Source organism: Salvelinus alpinus, chromosome 18, assembly GCF_045679555.1.
Source record: "Salvelinus alpinus chromosome 18, SLU_Salpinus.1, whole genome shotgun sequence".
NCBI lineage: Eukaryota > Metazoa > Chordata > Actinopteri > Salmoniformes > Salmonidae > Salvelinus > Salvelinus alpinus.
The window spans coordinates 40,351,490-40,372,591 of record NC_092103.1 but is presented as its reverse complement, the minus strand read 5'-3'; the positions used below and the strand labels follow the sequence as shown (position 1 = coordinate 40,372,591).

At 41.4% G+C, this 21,102-nt stretch overlaps 1 protein-coding gene and 1 long non-coding RNA gene across 5 annotated transcripts in view; one reads left to right on the top strand and one right to left on the bottom strand.

Annotated features, from left to right (window-relative positions):
- Positions 1-1,673: 1,673 nt before the first annotated feature.
- The window catches only part of LOC139544583 (uncharacterized), a 27,116-nt gene continuing 7,687 nt past the window's right edge, over positions 1,674-21,102 (bottom strand). For both annotated transcript variants that reach the window (XR_011668891.1, XR_011668890.1), the window contains one exon: positions 1,674-1,864. This is a non-coding gene — a long non-coding RNA (uncharacterized lncRNA). The remainder of the gene's footprint in view (positions 1,865-21,102) is intronic.
- lmnb1 (lamin B1) overlaps positions 10,566-21,102 on the top strand; it is a 23,498-nt gene continuing 12,961 nt past the window's right edge. The window contains exons 1-2 of one of the 3 annotated variants that reach the window (XM_071351876.1): positions 10,566-10,670; positions 10,971-11,350. In XM_071351876.1, the coding sequence (XP_071207977.1) occupies positions 10,986-11,350 (365 nt within the window). In that variant the 5' untranslated portion in view covers positions 10,566-10,670; positions 10,971-10,985. Of the gene's footprint in view, positions 10,750-10,970; positions 11,351-21,102 lie in introns of all 3 variants that reach the window. The other 2 variants (XM_071351874.1, XM_071351875.1) reach the window with 2 other exon arrangements.

The window sequence follows — 21,102 nt, the reverse complement described above, 5'->3', positions numbered from 1 at the left end:
CCACCAACCGGAAAGCCAGCACTCCCCGATGCTTCATTTGGTAACAGCTGCATTCTGTAAGGACCGACGCCGGAGACGAGAAGCAGGTACGGGGAGTTTAACATTTAATAAGGAACAGACATGAAACAAGACCGGCGCAGCGTCGGCACACGGGCAACACAACGACATTCGACATTCAATGCAGCCGCGGGGAACAGAGATGGGGAACTGACAAATATAGGGGAGATAATAAACAGGTGATTGAGTCCAAGTGAGTCCAATAATACGCTGATGCGCGTGACGGGGAAAGGCAGGTGTGCGTACTGATGGTGGCAGGAGTGGGTAATGCTGGGGAGCCTGGCGTCTTCGAGCGCCAGGGAGAGGGAGTGGGAGCAGGCGTTGCAGGATGTTTGCGAAAAAAATCTTTGACACTTCTCTGTTTTCTCAACGACATTCAAATCAGCATTGAAAAAAGGCGCAAGTTTAAGTTTGTTCCACCTGAGCGAGTCTGACCACAAGTCAGACACCACTATTATGACACACCACGTGTTTGATGGATCGTGGGAAAAGAGCAGGAATAGGCTTTTGTAGGCTACAGTCCAAGCTATGTCTTCCAATGGTGCGGCTGCTGTTGGCATCCAAAGATTATCAAACTTTAATAAACGCTTGGAGGTAAGGATGACAGCAGGGGTGTAGTCTACGGCGATGTGGATATCACTTATTATTGATATCTACATAGCGCATTGATGTGAGCCTCACGGATTTTGGTTGTTGTGGATGGCTGTTCACAAATCTAAATATGTATTTGAACACAATAATGGTTGAATTCAAGAAGTTTAAACTACCTGTCAATCATTGTTTTTTAAACTAGCGGACAGCCAGTGAAAAATGCACTCTTGCAACTGCTGCATAGTGCGGATCCCAGCCTATGGAATAAAAGTGGGTATTTTATTGTTCAATCAAATTCCTGGTGATAATTATTTTTAATCCATAGGCCCAATGGACACATGCTCAAACTCACACACTTTTGATAGACATAAAGGGGCCATCTGTAGTTGCTACATCAATTTTTGGACCTGTAAATTATATATAAATCCATTTATTGTTGGAGAATATAGTTTATAAATGCCTCATGACCTTAGTTTAACTGTCACACTCCATGAGAACCCAATATGAACTTGTCTTCCTCCAATGTTTGTAAATATAAACGAACACTGTATAGCCTCAAAACACGGTTAAAACATACATTTTGATATAATGGATGGTCAGTCCTTGCATCCATAGCTCTGTCTATTAATCTGAGAGTGGTTGCATTTTTACAGGCCCATCCCTCAGCTTCTTACAAAAACAGAGGCGGGGCGACCGTTTTATTATAGTTTCATCTGGATTTTCAATTTAAACAGCTGCATATTATCAAGATATAAAAGTGTCACCAACAAAAAGGTAAACGATAGGCCTATAGAAAATGCAGCATATGGTATTCATTTTTCACATGTAAATAGCACTTTTCAATAGTGCTCAAAGCACACCATTCCATGAGTGCAGCATTTATTTTTCAACTTGAATCAATGAGCCCTATCAGTCCTCCATGACAACAAAATCATAAACAACAGATTAGAGTTGGCAATAAGTCCTCAGTTTTGGGGTTATGCTCAGGTTATCATGAAACAAGGCAAGACCCAGGAGGCAGATGGTTGGAGTCTTACAATATTTATTAATCCAATAGGGTAAGGAAAGAGATTGGTCCTGGACAGGCAAAAGGGTCATAACCAGTTCAGAGTCCAAAAGGTACCAAAGGGCAGGCAGAATCAAGGTCAGGGCAGGCAAGATGATCAGGCAGGCGGGAAAGTAGTCCGGAGTCAGGCAGGGGTCAAAACCAGGAAGACTATCAAAATGAGAATGGGGAAAACCACACTTGTTAACTTGACTAACATACAAGACAAACTGGCTCAGAGAGACAGGAAACACAGGGATAAATACACTGGGGAAAATAAGCGACACCTGGAGGGGGTGGAGACAATCACAGGAACAGGTGAAACAGATCAGGGCGTGACACAGGTAAAACAATTTGGCTAATCTATACTTCCATATTTCCAAGTCCTATTCTTGAAGATCAAGGGTTATAACATTTATTGGAATGACTGGAATTCTGATAGACTTTGGTTTTTAATGTAAAGATATAATTTAATCTTATTATTATATGTAGTAGAAAGCGATGGGTTAGAAGAAGCCTACATAACCAACCCATAAAGTAAAATGTAACATCCATATATGGCCAGCTATGTAAACTTTAACGTTGATTTTCCTGCAATAGATGTCATTCAATTGGTAACATACATTTTTGTCTTCTTCTAATGCCTCTTAAAACTTCTCTAGGGTAGGGGGCAGCATTCGGAATTTTGGATGAAAAGCATGCCCAAATTAAACTGCCTGCTACTCGGGCCGAGAAGATATGATATGCATATAAGTGGTAGATTTGGATAGAAAACACTCTAAAGTTTCCAAAACCGTTAAAATAGTGTCTGTGAGTATAACATAACTGATTTGGCAGGGGAAAACCTGAGAAAAATCCATTCAGGAAGTAGTTTTTTTATCCAAAATAGGACTCAAATTGCAGTTCCTATGCCTTCCACTAGATGTCAACAGTCTTTAGAAATTGTTTCAGGCTTGTATTCTGAAAAATGAGGACGTAAGAGCAGTCAGAATGAGTGGACCCTAAAGTGTCACAGAGCTTTTTCATGCACGCGACCGAGAGAGTAACTTTCTTGTTTACCTTTTATATTGACAACGTTATTGTCCGGTTTAAATATTATCGATTATTTAGGCTAAAAACAACCTGAGGATTGAATATAAACATCTTTTGACATGTTTCTATGAACTTTACAGATACAATTTGGATTTTTTGTCTGCCTGTTTTGACTGCGTTTGAGCCTGTGGATTACTGAAGAAAACGCCCAAACAAAACTGAGGTTTTTGGATATAAATAGACTTTATCGAACAAAAGGAACATTTATTGAGTAAATGAATGTCTGCTGAGTGCAACCATATGAAGATCATCAAAGGTAAGGGACTCATTTTATCTCTATTTCTGACTTGAGTAACTCTTCTACTTGGCTGGTTACTGTTTGTAATGATTTGTCTGCTGGGCTATGTTCTCAAATAATCGTAAGGTATGCTTTCGCCGTAAAGCATTTTTAAAATCTGACACAGTGGTTGGATTCACAAGAAGTTAATCTTTAAACCTATGTAAAATATGTTTTGTTTTCTGAATTTTTATAATGAGTATTTCTGTATTTGAATTTGGCGCCCTGCAGTTTCACTGGCTGTTGAAGAGGTGGGACGCTACCGTCTCACGTACCCTAGAGAAGTTTTAAGGGGAAAGTAATCTAAAAGTAACGGAATGTAATCATATTACGTTACTGAGTTTGGGTAATCCAAAAGTTACATTACTGATTACAATTTTGGACAGGTAACTTGTAACTGATTACATTTAGAAAGTAACCTAACCAACCCTGCCTTTACTCCACACACAGAAGTGCATACAAGGCCCTCCCTCATCCTCCCTTTGGCAAATCAAACCATAACTCTATCCTTCTGCTTCCTGCTTACAAGCAAAACCTCAAACAGGAAGTACCAGTGACACGCTAAATTCTAAAGTGGTCCAATAAAGTGGATGATAAGCTACAGGACTGTTTCGCTAGCACAGACTGCATCATCCGATAACATTCACTGGTTAAAAAGTTTCCATATCAGGGGATATCTTTGCATGACACATTTTTGATATTCTACAGAATATAGACCATGTCCAATGAATATTTTGAGTTTTGTGGATATGCACCATATCCTGACAAATTCTGAATCTGTATGTGTCTTTTCAACATTTGATATAGGGATTACTCCGAATATCACACATGGACATTTCCTATGGCCGGATATGGGCTCATTCAATATCTTGAAGTATGTGACATGCTATTTTCATGTTGACAAATACTGACAGTAGGCCTACATAGTATATTTTCTCAGCATATACAATGCACATGCTCTTGACTGAGGACCATTTCAGGATTATTATATGCATTTTGATATGCTTATTAAGGACACTTTTTTTTCATGCTTATTTGAATTTTGAGGACATGCTCAATAATTTGACAAATATTTAATCAGTATCATTCTTTCAGACACTAGCTATAATACGCTCAAACCATAAGATAAAACCACAGTAACTGGTAGCCTAGCAACAAGAATCACATCTGCTGTGGAGTTCAAACTGTAATTTGTACATTTTGGCACCACAAATGAGTGTGTAAACGGTGTGTGCTCGAAATGACGACTGGGGAAACAAAGAAGTGAGAAGCTGTTCAGAAAATACCACAAAGACGTTCACGCTAAAGTGAATAGCTAATTTGAGATGTTTTATTTATCTTAATAACCAGAATCAAAAACTTTAGCTAATTTGGCCAGCAGCCAGTAGGGATAGCTAGCTAACTAATAACAAAATTGCCTTCCCATCAGGAATTTTGTTTAACCCCCTATCAAGCGTCAAGGTGACAGCTAACGTTTTAATGCGTTTAGGCGTATTTTGTATTACTAGTTAATATTAGATAGTTAACTGGCTAACTTAACTAGCTAGGTAACTAGCAACTTAGCTGGCTAACGTTAGCTTGTTCCAGTTAGTTTTGTCATTATGAATGAAGCAGGTAGAGTAGCTACCTTGTGGTAATGTGTGAAATGACATTATTTTTGTGCAATATTGACACAATTTTTATTAATTATTTATGCATTTACAGTTTGGGGTGGATCACAGACCAACCCAACCACCACATTGGGTCTGGACTGTGAGGGACCGCCGCTGATGACCCAATCTACACCCATCGCATCCATCGTCCATAACAAACAGGGCAAGCAGGGGGATTTAAGGTGTGAATAAAATATGTTTTTTAGCAAAGATTGGCCTACGTTTGCATCTTTACAGAAAACATGTGTTGTGATTGGAGTTCTGGATTTCCTATGCTGCATATTTTAAACAGAAATAGCAGAGATGTGCTTTGGAAATAGCAACTTGGATTAAATATGACGATGCTTGCCTTTCTGTGCCTTGTATAGCCTACTACTGAATGTGGTGCAAATGTATGCTCAGATATATCACCTTCATGTGAAGAAGCACTATGATTTTCGGTGCTTGAAAAGGTAAAATTATCTGGGCGTTGGACATTTCATGAGTCAGATTTAGCCTATTTTCTATCATACATATGAGGGTGAATATTACATATCATGTTAGGATATTTATTGAAATTATACATTTAAAAGAAAATTGGATACATAAATGATCAGGTAACTACAGATATGATACATTTCTGAAAATATGTGGATTTGTTCATGTCTAAACATAAACAGGCATCAAACAGGCAGAATGGCAATACATGACAAATATGGAATCCTACTACACCGGCTCTGACGCACGTGGCAAAGCTTGCAAACTATCACAGATTACAAAGGGACACCCAGCCACAAGCTGCCCATCGATGCAAGCCTGCCAGACAAGATAAATGCCTTCGAATGCTCGCTTAGAGGCAAACAACACTGAACCATGCGTAAGAGCACGAGCTGTTCCGGGCGACTGTGTGATCTCGCTCTCCGGAGCTGATGCGAATACGATCTTTAAACAGGTTAACATTCGCAAGGCCGCAGGGCAAGATGGAATACCAAGACTCGTATTCAGAGCATGCGCTGACCAGCTGGGAAGTGCCTTTACTGACATTTTTTTAAATTTATTTTAATTTTAAATTTTAAATTTTCTCCCCTTTTCTCCCCAATTTTCGTGGTATCCAATCGCTAGTAATTACTATCTTGTCTCATCGCTACAACTCCCGTACGGGCTCGGGAGAGACGAAGGTCGAAAGCCACGCGTCCTCCGAAGCACAACCCAACCAAGCCGCACTGCTTCTTAACACAGCGCGCCTCCAACCCGGAAGCCAGCCGCACCAATGTGTCGGAGGAAACACCGTGCACCTGGCCCCCTTGGTTAGCGCGCACTGCGCCCGGCCCGCCACAGGAGTCGCTGGAGCGCGATGAAACAAGGATATCCCTACCGGCCAAACCCTCCCTAACCCGGACGACGCTAGCCCAATTGTGCGTCGCCCCATGGACCTCCCGGTCGCGGCCGGCTGCGACAGAGCCTGGGCGCAAACCCAGAGACTCTGGTGGCGCAGCTAGCACTGCGATGCAGTGCCCTAGACCACTGCGCCACCCGGGAGGCCTTTACTGACATTTTCAACCTATCCCTGACCCGGTCTGTAATATCAACTTGTTTCAAGCAGACCACCATAGTCTCCCCTGCCCAAGAACGCTGAGGTAACCTGCCCAAAATGACTATCGCCCCATTGCACTCACATCCATAGCCATGAAATGCTTTGAAAGGCTGGTCATGGCTCACATCAACACCATCATCCCAGACACTCTGGACCCACTCCAATTTGCATACTGCCCCAACAGATCCACAGATGTAGCAATCTCTATTGCACTCCACACTGCCATCATACACCTGGACAAAAGGAATACCTATGTAAGAATGCTGTTCATTGACTACAGCTCAGAATTCAACACCCCTCCAAGCTCATCACCAAGCTCAGGACCCTCAGGGGTGTGTGGTTAATCCTCTAATGTAATCCCTGTTCATCCTAGACTGCGTGGCCACGCATTACTCCAACACCATCACCAAGTTTGCTGACAACACAATGGTGGTAGGACTGATCGCCAATGACGATGAGGCAGCCTACAGAAAACGGAGGGGGCGAGCACACCCCCATCCACATCGATTGGGCTGTAGTGGAGCAGGTCGAAAGCTTCAAGTTCCTCAGTGTCCACATCACTAAGGAATTAACATGGTCCACACACACCCACACAGTTGTGAAGAGGGCACGACAGCGCCCTGAGGAGGCTGATCAAATTTGTCACGGTCCCTCAAATCCTCAAAAAGGTCTACAGCTGCACCATTGAGAGCATCTTGACTGACTGCATCACCGCTTGGTATGGCAACTGCAAGGCACATCGACTCGGTACTGGAAAACCCCGTATATATCCATGTTATTTTTTACTCATTCACTGTGTATTTATTCCTTGTTTCACTATTTCTATTTAAAAAGATATATATTTTACTCTGCATTGTTGGAAAAGGACCCATAAGTAAGCATTTCACTGTTAGTCTAAATCTGTTGTTTACGAAGCATGTGACAAAATAGCATTTGATTGATTGATGCCTTGAATCTGTTTTGGAGAGATAGGCATCACAAGGAGAGGTGAAGGTCAGCCTGTAAAAGGAAAGTAAGTTGCATTACATGTGTCAAATAATGTGCTCACACCTCCAACTGGTTTCAGTCAAAAGAGGGTGTCTGCAAAGTCCATCTTGGCCCCTCTAACCAAAACCTTTTAGAGGTCTGTCAGCATTTGCTTTATAAAATGCTATCATCAAATATATTTGTTCATACATTTATCTTTTAATTTAATTTTGTAATCAAGCTTTTGTTTGTTATCGAATGTTATGTCATAATTGTAATCTTAATTTTTTTTAATTTAACCTTTATTTTATCAGGGAGTCATACTGAGACCAATGTGTCTTTTACAGATGAGACCTGAATAACATACAGTGGGGAGAACAAGTATTTGATACACTGCCGATTATGCAGGTTTTCCTACTTACAAAGCATGTAGAGGTTTGTAATTTTTATCATAGGTACACTTCAACTGTGAGAGACGGAATCTAAAACAAAAATCCAGAAAATCACATTGTATGATTTTTAAGTAATTAATTTGCATTTTATTGCATGACATAAGTATTTGATACATCAGAAAAGCAGAACTTAATATTTGGTACAGAAACCTTTGTTTGCAATTACAGAGATCATACGTTTCCTGTAGTTCTTGACCAGGTTTGCACACACTGCAGCAGGGATTTTGGCCCACTCCTCCATACAGAACTTCTCCAGATCCTTCAGGTTTCGGGGCTGTCGCTGGGCAATACGGACTTTCAGCTCCCTCCAAAGATTTTCTATTGGGTTCAGGTCTGGAGACTGGCTAGGCCACTCCAGGACCTTGAGATGCTTCTTACGGAGCCACTACTTAGTTGCCCTGGCTGTGTGTTTTGGGTCGTTGTCATGCTGGAAGACCCAGCCACGACCCATCTTCAATGCTCTTACTGAGGGAAGGAGGTTGTTGGCCAAGATCTCGCAATACATGGCCCCATCCATCCTCCCCTCAATACGGTGCAGTCGTCCTGTCCCCATTGCAGAAAGGCATCCCCAAAGAATGATGTTTCCACCTCCATGCTTCACGGTTGGGATGGTGTTCTTGGGGTTGTACTCATCCTTCTTCTTCCTCCAAACACGGCGAGTGGAGTTTAGACCAAAAAGCTCTATTTTTGTCTCATCAGACCACATGACCTTCTCCCATTCCTCCTCTGGATCATCCAGATGGTCATTGGCAAACTTCAGACGGGCCTGGACATGCGCTGGCTTGAGCAGGGGGACCTTGCGTGCGCTGCAGGATTTTAATCCATGATGGCGTAGTGTGTTACTAATGGTTTTCTTTGAGACTGTGGTCCCAGCTCTCTTCAGGTCATTGACCAGGTCCTGCCGTGTAGTTCTGGGCTGATCCCTCACATTCCTCATGATCATTGATGCCCCACGAGGTGAGATCTTGCATGGAGCCCCAGACCGAGGGTGATTGACCGTCATCTTGAACTTCTTCCATTTTCTAATAATTGCGCCAACAGTTGTTGCCTTCTTACCAAGCTGCTTGCCTATTGTCCTGTAGCCCATCCCAGCCTTGTGCAGGTCTACAATTTTATCCCTGATGTCCTTACACAGCTCTCTGGTCTTGGCCATGGAGAGGTTGGAGTATGTTTGATTGAGTGTGTGGACAGGTGTCTTTTATACAGGTAACGAGTTCAAACAGGTGCAGTTAATACAGGTAATGAGTGGAGAGCAGGAGGGCTTCTTAAAGAAAAACTAACAGGTCTGTGAGAGCCGGAATTCTTACTGGTTGGTAGGTGATCAAATACTTATGTCATGCAATAAAATGCTAATTAATTACTTAAAAATCATACAATGTGATTTTCTGGATTTTTGTTTTAGATTCCGTCTCTCACAGTTGAAGTGTACCTATGATAAAAATTACAGACCTCTACATGCTTTGTAAGTAGGAAAACCTGCAAAATCGGCAGTGTATCAAATACTTGTTCTCCCCACTGTAAATTACAGAAAATACATCAAAATATAAATATAAGCAGAAAGAATAAAATGAAAAGAAAGAAAAATGATGATAATAAGAAATAAACACCATGCAACTTTAACAAACCCCCCAAAATACAGGCAGCTTCTATACAAAGGTCATATACTGTGAGATGCATGCATTGATTCATTACCATATTGTCAGAGTACAGTAGACAGACAGCAGAGGTGCCAGGAAAAGACAAGCCTGAGGCAGTGAACAGGGTTGACTGTTGACAAAATAAAGTGTCAATGTGTCCCACAACTGTACAGTACTACACCTACAGTACATGTTCTGTACTACCCCATATTAGACACAGATCAATAGATTTATATATTTTTTTCAATATTGTGATGTTTTGTGGATTGTATGAATGATCTATTCACTCACTGGCATATTTAAAATAACACCAATGACAGAGTTACTACTTTGATTCGGCTACTTGAGAGCAATGACAAGCCTATAACCTTCTGTGTAATATCTTGGAAACCCAGAGAAAAGATCTATTGACTAGTAGGTTATTTATCACATGCCCTGTTAAGCCTTGTTGTCACAGGAGTTGGTGGCACCTTAATTGGGGAGGGCAGGCTTGTGGTAATGGCTGGTGCGGAATTAGTCGAATTGTATCAAATACATCAAACACATGGGTTCCATGTGTTTGATGTCATTCCATACGCTCCTTTACAGACATTATTATGAGCCGTCCTCCCTCAGCAGCCTCCACTGCTTGTTGTTGTCTGTCAGTGCTGTGAAGTTGACCATCTGGCAGGAGCTCTTGTGGTAGCCTAGTGACAGGTGTGATGGGGGGCTTATATACTTTTACACAGGCCTACAATGCCTTCACAGTTTACAACACTACACTGAGCTTACCAACTCTGTTAATTCAATATTTCAAATCTTTCATATGAGGCAAGAGGTTGTAGCTTAGATGATCATTATCAAAACATTAATTTTGTGTGTGTTATGTAGCCTACACTAAAAGTGTCACAAATTACAAATTAAATTAAATTACAAATTAAATATTTAATAATATGGATATCTAATTAAACGCAGAGTAAATCCATAAAAATGAAATATTAGGCCATATATATATATAAGAAACCTCTGTATTTTATACGACACACACATAAATATATATATATATGTTGCATAAAATACAGAGGTCTCTCATACTGACCACGTGTGGTTGTTTTAGTGGTTATTTTGGCGCAACATTGGATACATTGTGGGAGGCAACCGTCCGCCTAGGGAGTACACGATGCGCAGCATGAAAACGCATTCCATCTATTTTGAATTTTGTCTCGAATGCTAAAGTTGAAAGGACATATTGCGTTGCATGTTACCATTGGTTGGTTGAGGTCACGTTAGTTTTACATATTCATGAGCGGCCATATTCGTCAAGCCTGCTTTCTTTCCGTTGAGACAAAGTAAGATACTTGCATGAGCTTTGCGGCTTTCTTATATTTGTAACCCCATTCCACCGCCTGCCTGTTTATATTGCCGTATGTGAGCTACTTTTGGTTTACTTCCTTCTGTTGTAAATTGATGTATTTTGTAACCTTTTTTTGTTGTTGCTTAGGTTAGCGAATAGGCGACCTGTATTTCATGTCCTACAGCTTTGCCAAATTTAGTCTGCCGTGGTCATAATTTTCCCACCGTTTAAAATATATATTTTTGTCGATTTTAAACCGTATTTAATTGAATGTATATTTCTCTATTTGATTCAGCATTTTTGCTTCATAATGGCAACCGCAACTTCAACTCCGGCCGGCCAAAGAATAAGCACACGCTCGGCCGCCGGTAGCACTCCATTGAGCCCCACGAGGATATCCAGGTTGCAGGAGAAAGAAGACCTCTGCAATTTGAACGACCGTCTAGCCATTTATATCGACAAAGTCCGGAGTCTAGAGTCCGAAAACAGCGTTCTTCACCTGCAGATTTCTGAGAAGGAAGATGTAAGAACCCGGGAGCTTACTGGTTTGAAATCACTGTATGAAACCGAGCTCGCTGACGCTAGAAGATCTCTCGATGACACCGCCAAAGAACGCGCGAGGTTGCAGATTGAATTGGGAAAGATCAAATCCGACCATGAGCAGTTATTGCAGAAGTAAGTAACTTGTTTTATTTACGAGAACATTTGTTGAAATTAGGCCTATGTGAAAAGTCGCCGAAGTGTTGCACATTTGAACACTTAAAACAGTGAATTGCAACATTGGAGCCAAGTGGTTGCAACATCAGACGATAACCTCGGTAAAGTTGTTTCAAATGTATCCAATTTCTTTACTGTTCACGAATGGTCTACCCAAGAGAATGTGAACAAGTAGCCTACATTGAAAATACACAGTTGGTTTGTTCCCTTTTATAACTGGTTTTAGTAGAACACTAATGTATACAAACAGTACAACTTTTATTCGTTTTTGTTTTTCTATTGAGTCAGTTTTCCGTTTAAGTGCAAGCATGGGTGTTACTCTGACTTTTCCAAGTGCCACACCTTTTTGATAGGAATTAAGGTAGGCGCCCCTCCCCCATCCTAACGGTTGAATGGATCTCACAGCGTCATTGTCTCAATCTTGAAATCTGAGCCGTTCCAAGCGACCACTGCCCAGTCAAAATACAACTCGAGTGTATACAAACTCATTATTTGTCATTTGTTTTCTATCAAAAAGTAACACGATACAATATAAACTCTTATACAACAGAATTTCTATAGTAGCCTACTAAAGTGGACTGTAACTCAAATCATGACTTTTCAAATCAAATTCTGTTACATGCGCTGACTACAACAGGTGTAGACCTTACAATGAAATGCTTACTTACAAGCCCTTATCTCACTTGACATATGAGCCTTTGGTGCTGTAAATGCTTTTGGGCTTGGTCACTTCACTTTCTACTTTTCTCTCTACTAACTTCCTGCCTATAAAGTTGTAAGCTGTAAAAAATGCTGGGAATTTTGTGGTTACTCCCGAGGTGTAGATGGCCCAGAGCTATTTGAGTCTGGGAGAGGATTCAGAAGTAGTCATTCCCACAACAATTATTCATAGTCATCGAAGGAAGAGGGGAATGAATTGAGCCAATGATTATGATGAATGTTGTAGGAATTTACTACAGTACCACATGAAATACCACATGAACTGTCCACTATCCTTATCCCCACCCTCTGGCTGCATGTAAATGCTGTAAGTCAATGGTACCAGAGGCAGGTAGAAGTCACTTGACAAGTCTGAATGACTGTTTACGCTTGATTGTCACAAACTTGTTTTGGTGTTAAGGGCTAACAAAGTAGCATGTACATGTGACTTTAAAATCAGTATGACACATTTCTACCAGCTGGTTACAGTTAGTATATTAGAGGGTTTGACTCATTTGGATAATATCCAAACACTTACAGTCCTTGAGTTTGTCTAAGAATAGAGACAACCAGTACATTCATATCAATTGAAAGTATAGGGAAAATGCTGATTTCGCCCATCTCGGAGTTCACAGTAGACCCCTTTCTGTGTTTGCAAACATTGTCGCATGAGGGCGGCAGATCAATGAGGAGTTCTTAACTTGAGGTCGACCGATTTTAATCGGAATGGACGATTAATTAGGGACGTTTTCATAACAATTGGAAATCGGTATTTTTGGACACCAATTTGACCAATGTATTTATTTATTTTTTTACACTTATTTAACTAGGCAAGTCAGTTAAGAACACATTCTTATTCTCAATGACGGCCTAGGAACGGTGGGTTAACTGTCTTGTTCAGGGGCAGAACGACAGATTTTTACCGTGTCAGCTCGGGCATTCAATCTTGCAACCATACAGTTAACTAGTCCAACGCTCTAACCACCTGCCTCTCATTGCACTCCACGAGGAGCAGTAAGAAGCCAAGGTAAGTTGTTAGCTAGCATTAAACTTATCTTATAAAAATCAATCAATCATAATCACTAGTTAACTACACATGGTTGATGATATTACTAGTTTATCTAGCATGTCCTGCGTTGCATATAATCGATGCAGTGCGCATTCACGAAAAAGGACTGTTGCTCCAACGTGTACCTAACCATAAACATCAATGCCTTTCTTAAAATCAATACACAAGTATATATTTTTAAACCTGCATATTTAGTTAATATTGCCTGCTAACATGAATTTCTTTTAACTAGGCAAATTGTGTCACTACTCTTGCAACAGAGTCAGGGTATATGCAGCAGTTTGGCTCGTTGCGAACTATGTGAAGACTATTTCTTCCTAACCAAGACAGCCAACTTCGCTAAACGGGGGATGATTTAACAAAAGCGCATTTGCGAAAAAAGCACAATCGTTGCACAACTACCTAACCATAAACATCAATGCCCTTCTTAAAATCAATACACAGAGGTATATATTTTTAAACCTGCATATTTAGCTAAAAGAAATCCAGGTTAGCAGGCAATATTAACCAGGTGAAATTGTGTCACTTCTCTTGCGTTCATTGCACGCAGAGTCAGGGTATATACAACAGTTTGGGCCGCCTGCCTCGTTGCGAACTCATTTGACAGAATTTTACGTAATTATGACAACATTGAAGGTTGTACAATGTAACAGCAATATTTAGACTTAGGATGCCATCTGTTAGATAAAATACAGAACGGATCCGTATTTCACTGAAAGAATAAACGTTTTGTTTTTGATAGTTTCTGGATTTGACCATATTAATGACCAAAGGCTCGTATTTCTGTGTGTTATGTTATAATTAAGTCTATGATTTGTTAGAGCAGTCTGACTGAGCGGTGGTAGGCAGCAGCATGCTTGTAAGCATTCATTCAAACAGCACTTTCGTGCGTTTTGCCAGCAGCTCTTCGCTGTGCTTCAAGCATTGAGCTGTTTATGACTTCGAGCCTATCAACTCCCGAGATTAGGCTGGTGTACCCGATGTGAAATGGCTAGCTAGTTAGCGGGGTGCGCGCTAATAGTGTTTCAAATGTCATTCGCTCTGAGACTTGGAGTGGTTGTTCCCCTTGCTCTGCAAGGGCCGCGGATTTTGTGGAGCGATGGTTAACGATGCTTCGAGGGTGGCTGTTGTCGATGTGTTCCTGGTTCGAGTCCAGGTAGCGGCGAGAAGAGGGACGGAAGCTATACTGTTACACTGGCAATACTAAAGTGCCTATAAGAACATCCAATAGTCAAAGGTATATGAAATACAAATGATATAGAGCGAAATAGTCCTATAAATACTATATTAACTAAAACCTCTTACCTTGGAATATTGACGTTTCATGTTAAAAGGAACCACCAGCTTTCATATGTTCTCATGTTCTGAGCAAGGAACTTAAACGTTAGCTTTTTTACATGGCACATATTGCACTTTTATTTCTCCAACACGTTGTTTTTGCATTATTTAAACCAAATTGAACATGTTTCATTATTTATTTGAGGCTAAATTGATTTTTATTGATGTATTATATTAAGTTAAAATAAGTGTTCATTCAGTTTTGTTGTTATTGTCATTATTACAAAAACAAAAAAAATAGGCCGATGTATCGGCTTTTTTTGGTCCTCCAATAATCGGTATCGGCGTTGAAATCATAATCGGTCGACCTCAACTTAAAACACCAGCAAAAATAGCCTCTCTTTACATGTTGTTTATGAGTGCATTTCACACTACTTTTGGATTTTAATGCTGTACTGCTTAATGTTTGTCATCGCAAATTATTATACTTAAAAAATACTTGAACTTCAACCAGTAAAATGTCTGTCTAACTTTTGCTACAGACTATATAAATGAGCGTTAGCATTCTAGCTAACAACTGCTGCATCCAAAATAGTTATTTTGCAAAGATCACAACCAAATATAATCTTAGTGACTGAAGCAAGAATCAAAACATTGTAAGCGTATTAGAATCCCCAAAAGTTATTTTTTAGAAGTTATAAAAAATATAGATCTAGGCTATGTTGAATGGGCACAGGTGGCGACGATTATCTTACTGCCACCGAGAGTTTGCGCGCATATCTGCGTGACGTCAGTGTGTCGTGAACTGGAAAGGGGTCTATAGTCCGCAAACCAATTCCTGACAAGTCTTGCCTCTTATTTCATCTACTATACAAATTTGATGCTTTATCCAATTATTTTCTCATTTGCATACTCTATTGCCAGATTTAAAAAAAAAAATGCTTGTTTTTCTGGCCAGCACTAGGCTGGGGTCAGTTTGGAAGACTGACCAGATGGGCAATTTGAATATTCAGAAGTAATTAAGCTCTGTCTACTACTCCTGACCATGTGATTATCCAGTAACGTGGCAGGTTTTGTTAGCCTATAAGAGGTCATTTGAACAGCAATAAAGGGATAAGTTCACACACTACTATTCCATATAGATATCTATTGGAGAGTGTTAACACATGGTACTTCCTGAACAGCAGTCTACTGTTGACAAAATGCATTTACAGTACACGTGGTAATGTAGTTCTCTAAGGATGCATATTGCACGTGTTCCATTTGAAAAATATGAACAATATTCAAGGGTATCTAGTTTCATTTTATGGACCATGTTGCAGTTTAGAACTTAATACTGATATTGTACCTGCACCACACATGCATTTAAACTCAGCAAAAAAAGAAACGTCCCGTATTTAGGACCCTGTCTTTCAAAGATAATTTGTAAAAATCCAAATTACTTGACAGATCTTCATTTTAAAGGGATTAAACACCGTTTCCCATGCTTGTTCAATGAACCATGAACAATTAATGAACATGCCCCTGTGGAACGGTCATTAAGACACTAACAGCTCATAGATGGTAGGCAATTAAGGTCAGTTATGAAAACTTAGGACACTAAAGAGGCCTTTCCACTGACGCTGAAAAACACCAAAAGAAAGATTCCCAGGGTCCCTGCTCATCTGCGTGAACGTGCCTTAGGCATGCTGCAAGGAGGCATGAGAACTGCAGATGTGGCCAGGGCAATAAATTGCAATGTCCATACTGTGAGACGACTAAGACCGCGTTACAGGGAGACAGAACGGACAGCTGATAGTCCTCGCGGTGGCAGACCATGTGTAACAACAGCTGCACAGGATCGGTACATCTGAAGATCACACCTGCGGGACAGGTACAGGATGGCAACAACAACTGTCCGAGTTACACCAGGAACGCACAATCCCTCCATCAGTGCTCAGACTGTCCACAATAGGCTGAGAGGCTGGACAGAGCTTGTAGGCCTGTGGTAAGGCAGGTCCTCACCGGCAACAACGTCGCCTATGGGCACAATCCCACCGTCGCTGGACCAGACAGGACTGGCAAAAAGTGCTCTTCACTGACAAGTCGAGGTTTTGTCTCACTTGGGGTGATGGTCGGATTTGCATTTATCGTCAAAGGAATGAGCGTTACACCGAGGCCTGTACTCTGGAGCGGGGTCGATTTGGAGGCGGAGGGTCTGTCATGGTCTGGGGTGGTGTGTCACAGCATCATCGGACTGAGCTTGTCATTGCAGGCAATCTCAACGCTGTGCATTACAGGGAAGACATCCTCCTCCCTTATGTGGTACCCTTACTGCAGGCTCATCCTGACATGACCCTCCAGCATGACAATGCCACCAGCCATACTGCTCGTTCTGTGCATGATTTCCTGCAAGTCAGGAATGTCAGTGTTCTGCCATGGCCAGTGAAGAGCCCGGATCTCAATCCCATTGAGCTCGTCTGGGATCTGTTGGATCGGAGGGTGAGGGCTAGGGCCATCCATTCCCCCCAGAAATGTCTGGGATCTGCAGGTGCGTTGGTGGAAGAGTGGGGTAACATCTCACAGCAAGAACTGGCAAATCTGGTGCAGTCCATGAGGAGGAGATGCACTGCAGTACTTAATGCAACTGGTGGCCACACCAGATACTGACTGTTACTTTTTTGATTTTGACCCCCCCCTTTGTTCGGGACCCATTTATTCAATTTCTGTTAGTCACAAGTCTGTGGAACTTGTTCAGTTTGTCTCAGTAGTTGAATCTTGTTATGTTCATACAAATATTTACACATGTTAAGTTTGAAATTAAACGCAGTTGACAGTGAGAGGACTCTTTTGTTGTTGCTGTGTTTATTTTTGATGGTAGGACAAGTGTTGAGCAGACCTGCTAATTCAAGGCAGAACCAGCCTTTGATGTACCTGGACCTGGAATTTTTTGCGTAGCACTCCACCACATGAGCTGGAGTAATGGCATAAAAACAAACTCTGTTTCTCTTATGGATCTGGTCAAGCACCCTTATCCATATAAAGGGTCAAACTGTGTATAAAGCCATCAATTAAGGGATGAGTCTGCTGATGGAGGGGTGCAAGAAATGGCTCAGAATCCAAAATAATGGAAGGTTGAGCTAAGTTTACACCTTAATGTCTCCCAGCCCTCCTGCCTGCTTCCGTTTGGAATAGGTTTATTGTCCCATGCCATTTTAATCAGAGGTTGGCTAACGGTGTGTCGCTGTAATTGGTTAAGCTTTAGCACAGTGCGGAAAACAAACACTTATCAACATGCCACATGTTTTTGAAAACCTGCATGTTGGGGATGGAAGAGACCCGGCTTTGGTTTGAAAGGGCTGATAGTTTAGGACTAATAAGACTAAAGAGGTGAAAACTGTCGTTTAGCATAAAAGGTCAAAAATAAGCTTTTTGGTTTCTTTAGTGCTTGAACATCTGTGCTCCATTTAAAAATGATGGTGGCCATATGTTGTCATTTTGTAGTCTAGACTTACTTTTGAACATTACTCGTTCCACTATGAAGATTTTAAATAGTTATTGCTTTAGATGAAGTAGCAGGCGGTTGCACTGAAGTGTGTGCAAACACATGGTTTACTGGTTCCTCAGAACATCTGCCTAGTGGCTTTGCACAGCTATGCATATTTGCCCTCAAGACTTTGGGACGTAGCAATTTAAGAAATGCATTTCTACTTGTGATTCGCAAAGGGACATTCCAGAACTCCTCCTTTCTCACAACTTGGAAATGTACCACATTTTTCTACAGCCTACGCTAATCATTTTGTTTCTCCCTCTTGGCAAAGTATGGCGACAAGCACGTGAAATCTTTAATTGAACTAGGAAGTGTTGTTGGAAGCCATTTTGATTGACTGAAGCATCAAGCAGACTCTACACCTGTTGGAAGATTACATTGAACAACAGATGCCCATTATTTGCCAGTAATCCTGCTGCAGCATGTCAGCCCAGTACCCTTTAGATCTAATGAAGCATAGTTTTGGGTTTGATGTATTTTTTAAACGAATTCCCCCCCCAAAAACCTGAGCGTGGACTCGACCTACCACTCATTTTAAGTTGAGTTGACTAACTTTTAACAAATAGCCCACATCTTGGGAAATTCAAGCTAGACTAGTTGAAAATTACCCTTGCTCAAAAGTGTTTTGCTAAACTTTTCGACTACCCTTAAAAAGATTGCAGTATGCAGCAAGTACGGCGTCTAAAATATATTAAAACATTTTTTTTACAGATTCAATTTGCAGTATAACTGCAGTTTGACTGTAGCACACTGCAGTTATTCTGTAATTACTGTGTCCAAAATACCAGTTGACTGCAGTTACTGTGCTTTTACTGCAGTTTCAAAACGGCAATATTTTTTGGGGTACTGTACTCATGTCGTAGTATGGAATGTTAATGGAGACATTTCTCATCAGCCCAGTCAATGCATGCATGGAAGTCCTCTGAGACGAGTCATATTTGACCAGTTCTGAAACAGGGTCTGTCTGAAGTTTTGCTTCTCTCCAGTACTCTGGGTAGTTTCAGTGGATGGCATGGGTGGGTTGGAGATTGTGTGCTGTGGTGGCAGACGTCTTGGATATAAAATGGCTTTTCAACCCTCAGCAAAGAGTGACATGGCAGCTGCAAGATGTCTGTGTTTGGTCCCCCTCATTGAACCAGTTGTTCAGCCCATTTCCTACAGAAAGTGGCCTTTTGTCCAGCTCTGCCAACCAAGCTAGCAGCTGCTTTACTTACATTTAAAACAGTAGTGCTTGGCCACCTCTCGTGTACTTTTCAACGTGTTGGGTTATGTCAGTGGAATACTCTATACTGAACAAAAATATCAACACAACATGTAAAGTGTTGGTTTCATGAGCTGAAATAAAAGATCCCAGAAATGTTCCATATGCAGAAAAAGCTTCTCTCAAATTGTGTGTACAAATTTGTTTAAAATCCCTGTATGTGAGCGTTTTATCCTTTTGCCAAGATAATCCAGCCACCTGACAGGTGTGGCATATTAACACTGATTAAACAGCATGATCATTACACAGGTGCACCTTGTGCTGAGGACAATAAAGCCCTGTTTCCACTGGCACTTAAAATTAGGGCCCAATTCGAGCTGGGTCGAGGGAAACCTGGGCCAGTGCAGCCCAGTTTCACGACTGGTGCCAACTAGATTTAGAATTCAGTCTGGTGATGCCATTACTATGCAACCACCAAGCTGATGACTGCTGGATGCCGACACAACGTTTATATAGCTCGTCTGGGCTTGTTGATGTTAGCTACCACATGGAAAAGCCGTACTGCACTAGTCGGACATGACACAAATTACCACCATAGCTGGATCCTTCCTTAATTTTTGCACTACACAAACTTATGAGAAGTCAGCCCTTAAGCTTTGTTATGCTAATGATGAAGTCAGAGCGTACAACCTGCTTCATAACTGCAGACCACGTGTAACCACACCTGCCCAGGACCTCCACATCCGGCTTCTTCAACTGCGGGATCGTCTGAGACCAGCCACCCGGACAGCTGACAAAACTGGGTTTGCACAACCAGAGAATTTCTTCACAAACTGCCAAACCGTCTCAGGGAAGCTCGTCTTGACCTGACTGCAGTTCAGCGTTGTAACTGACTTCAGTGGGAAAATGCTGACCTTTGATGGCCACTGGCACGCTGGAGAATCGTGCTCGTCGTGGATGAAAGCGCGGTTTCAACTGTACCGGCAGATGGCATTGTGTGGTCGAGCGGTTTGCTCATGTCAACGTTGTAAACAGAGTGCCCCATGGTGGCGGTGGGGTTATGGTATGGACAAGCAGAAACTGTGGACCACAAACACAATTGCATTTTATCGATGGCAATTTGAATGCACAGGGATACCGTGACGAGATCCTGAGGCCCATTGTCGTGCTATTCATTCACCGCCATCGCCTCATGTTTCAGCGTAATGCTCGGCCCCATGTCGCAAGGATCTGTACACAATTCTTGGAACTTGAAAATGACCCAGTTCTTCCATGGCCTGCATATTCACCAGACATGCCACCCCTTGAGCATGTTTGGGATGCTCTGTATCAATGTGTACGACAGCGTGTTCCAGGTCCCGCCAATACACAGAAAATTCGCACAACCATTGAATAGGAGTGGGACAACATTCCACAGGCCACAATCAGCAGCCTGATCAACTCTATGCAAAGATGTTGTGCTGCATGAGGCAAATGGTCACACCAGATACTGACTGGTTTTCTGATCCACGCACCTACTTTTGTTGAAGGTATCTGTGACCAACAGATGCATATCCATAGTGTAGGGCATAATGAAATTATTTCAAGGGACTGGTTTCCTTATTCAAATTCAATCAAATGTATTTATAAAGCCCTTGTTACATCAGCCGATGTCACAAAGAGCTATACAGATACCCAGCCTAAAACCCCAAACAGCAATCAATGCAGATTTAGAAGCACGGTGGCTAGGAACTGTAATTCAGTAAAATCTTTGAAATTGTTGTGTATTTTTGTATAGCAAGAAAGCAAATCACGCCCTAGCGCAGGTACTGGGAAAAACAATGAAGAAAGCACTCATTAACTATAGAATAAAGTAAACCTGTCACTACGTAGTAACATTTTAATGTTGGTCTTTGTCTGAAAGAAGCAGCTTTGTTCTTCTGTAATGCATTTCA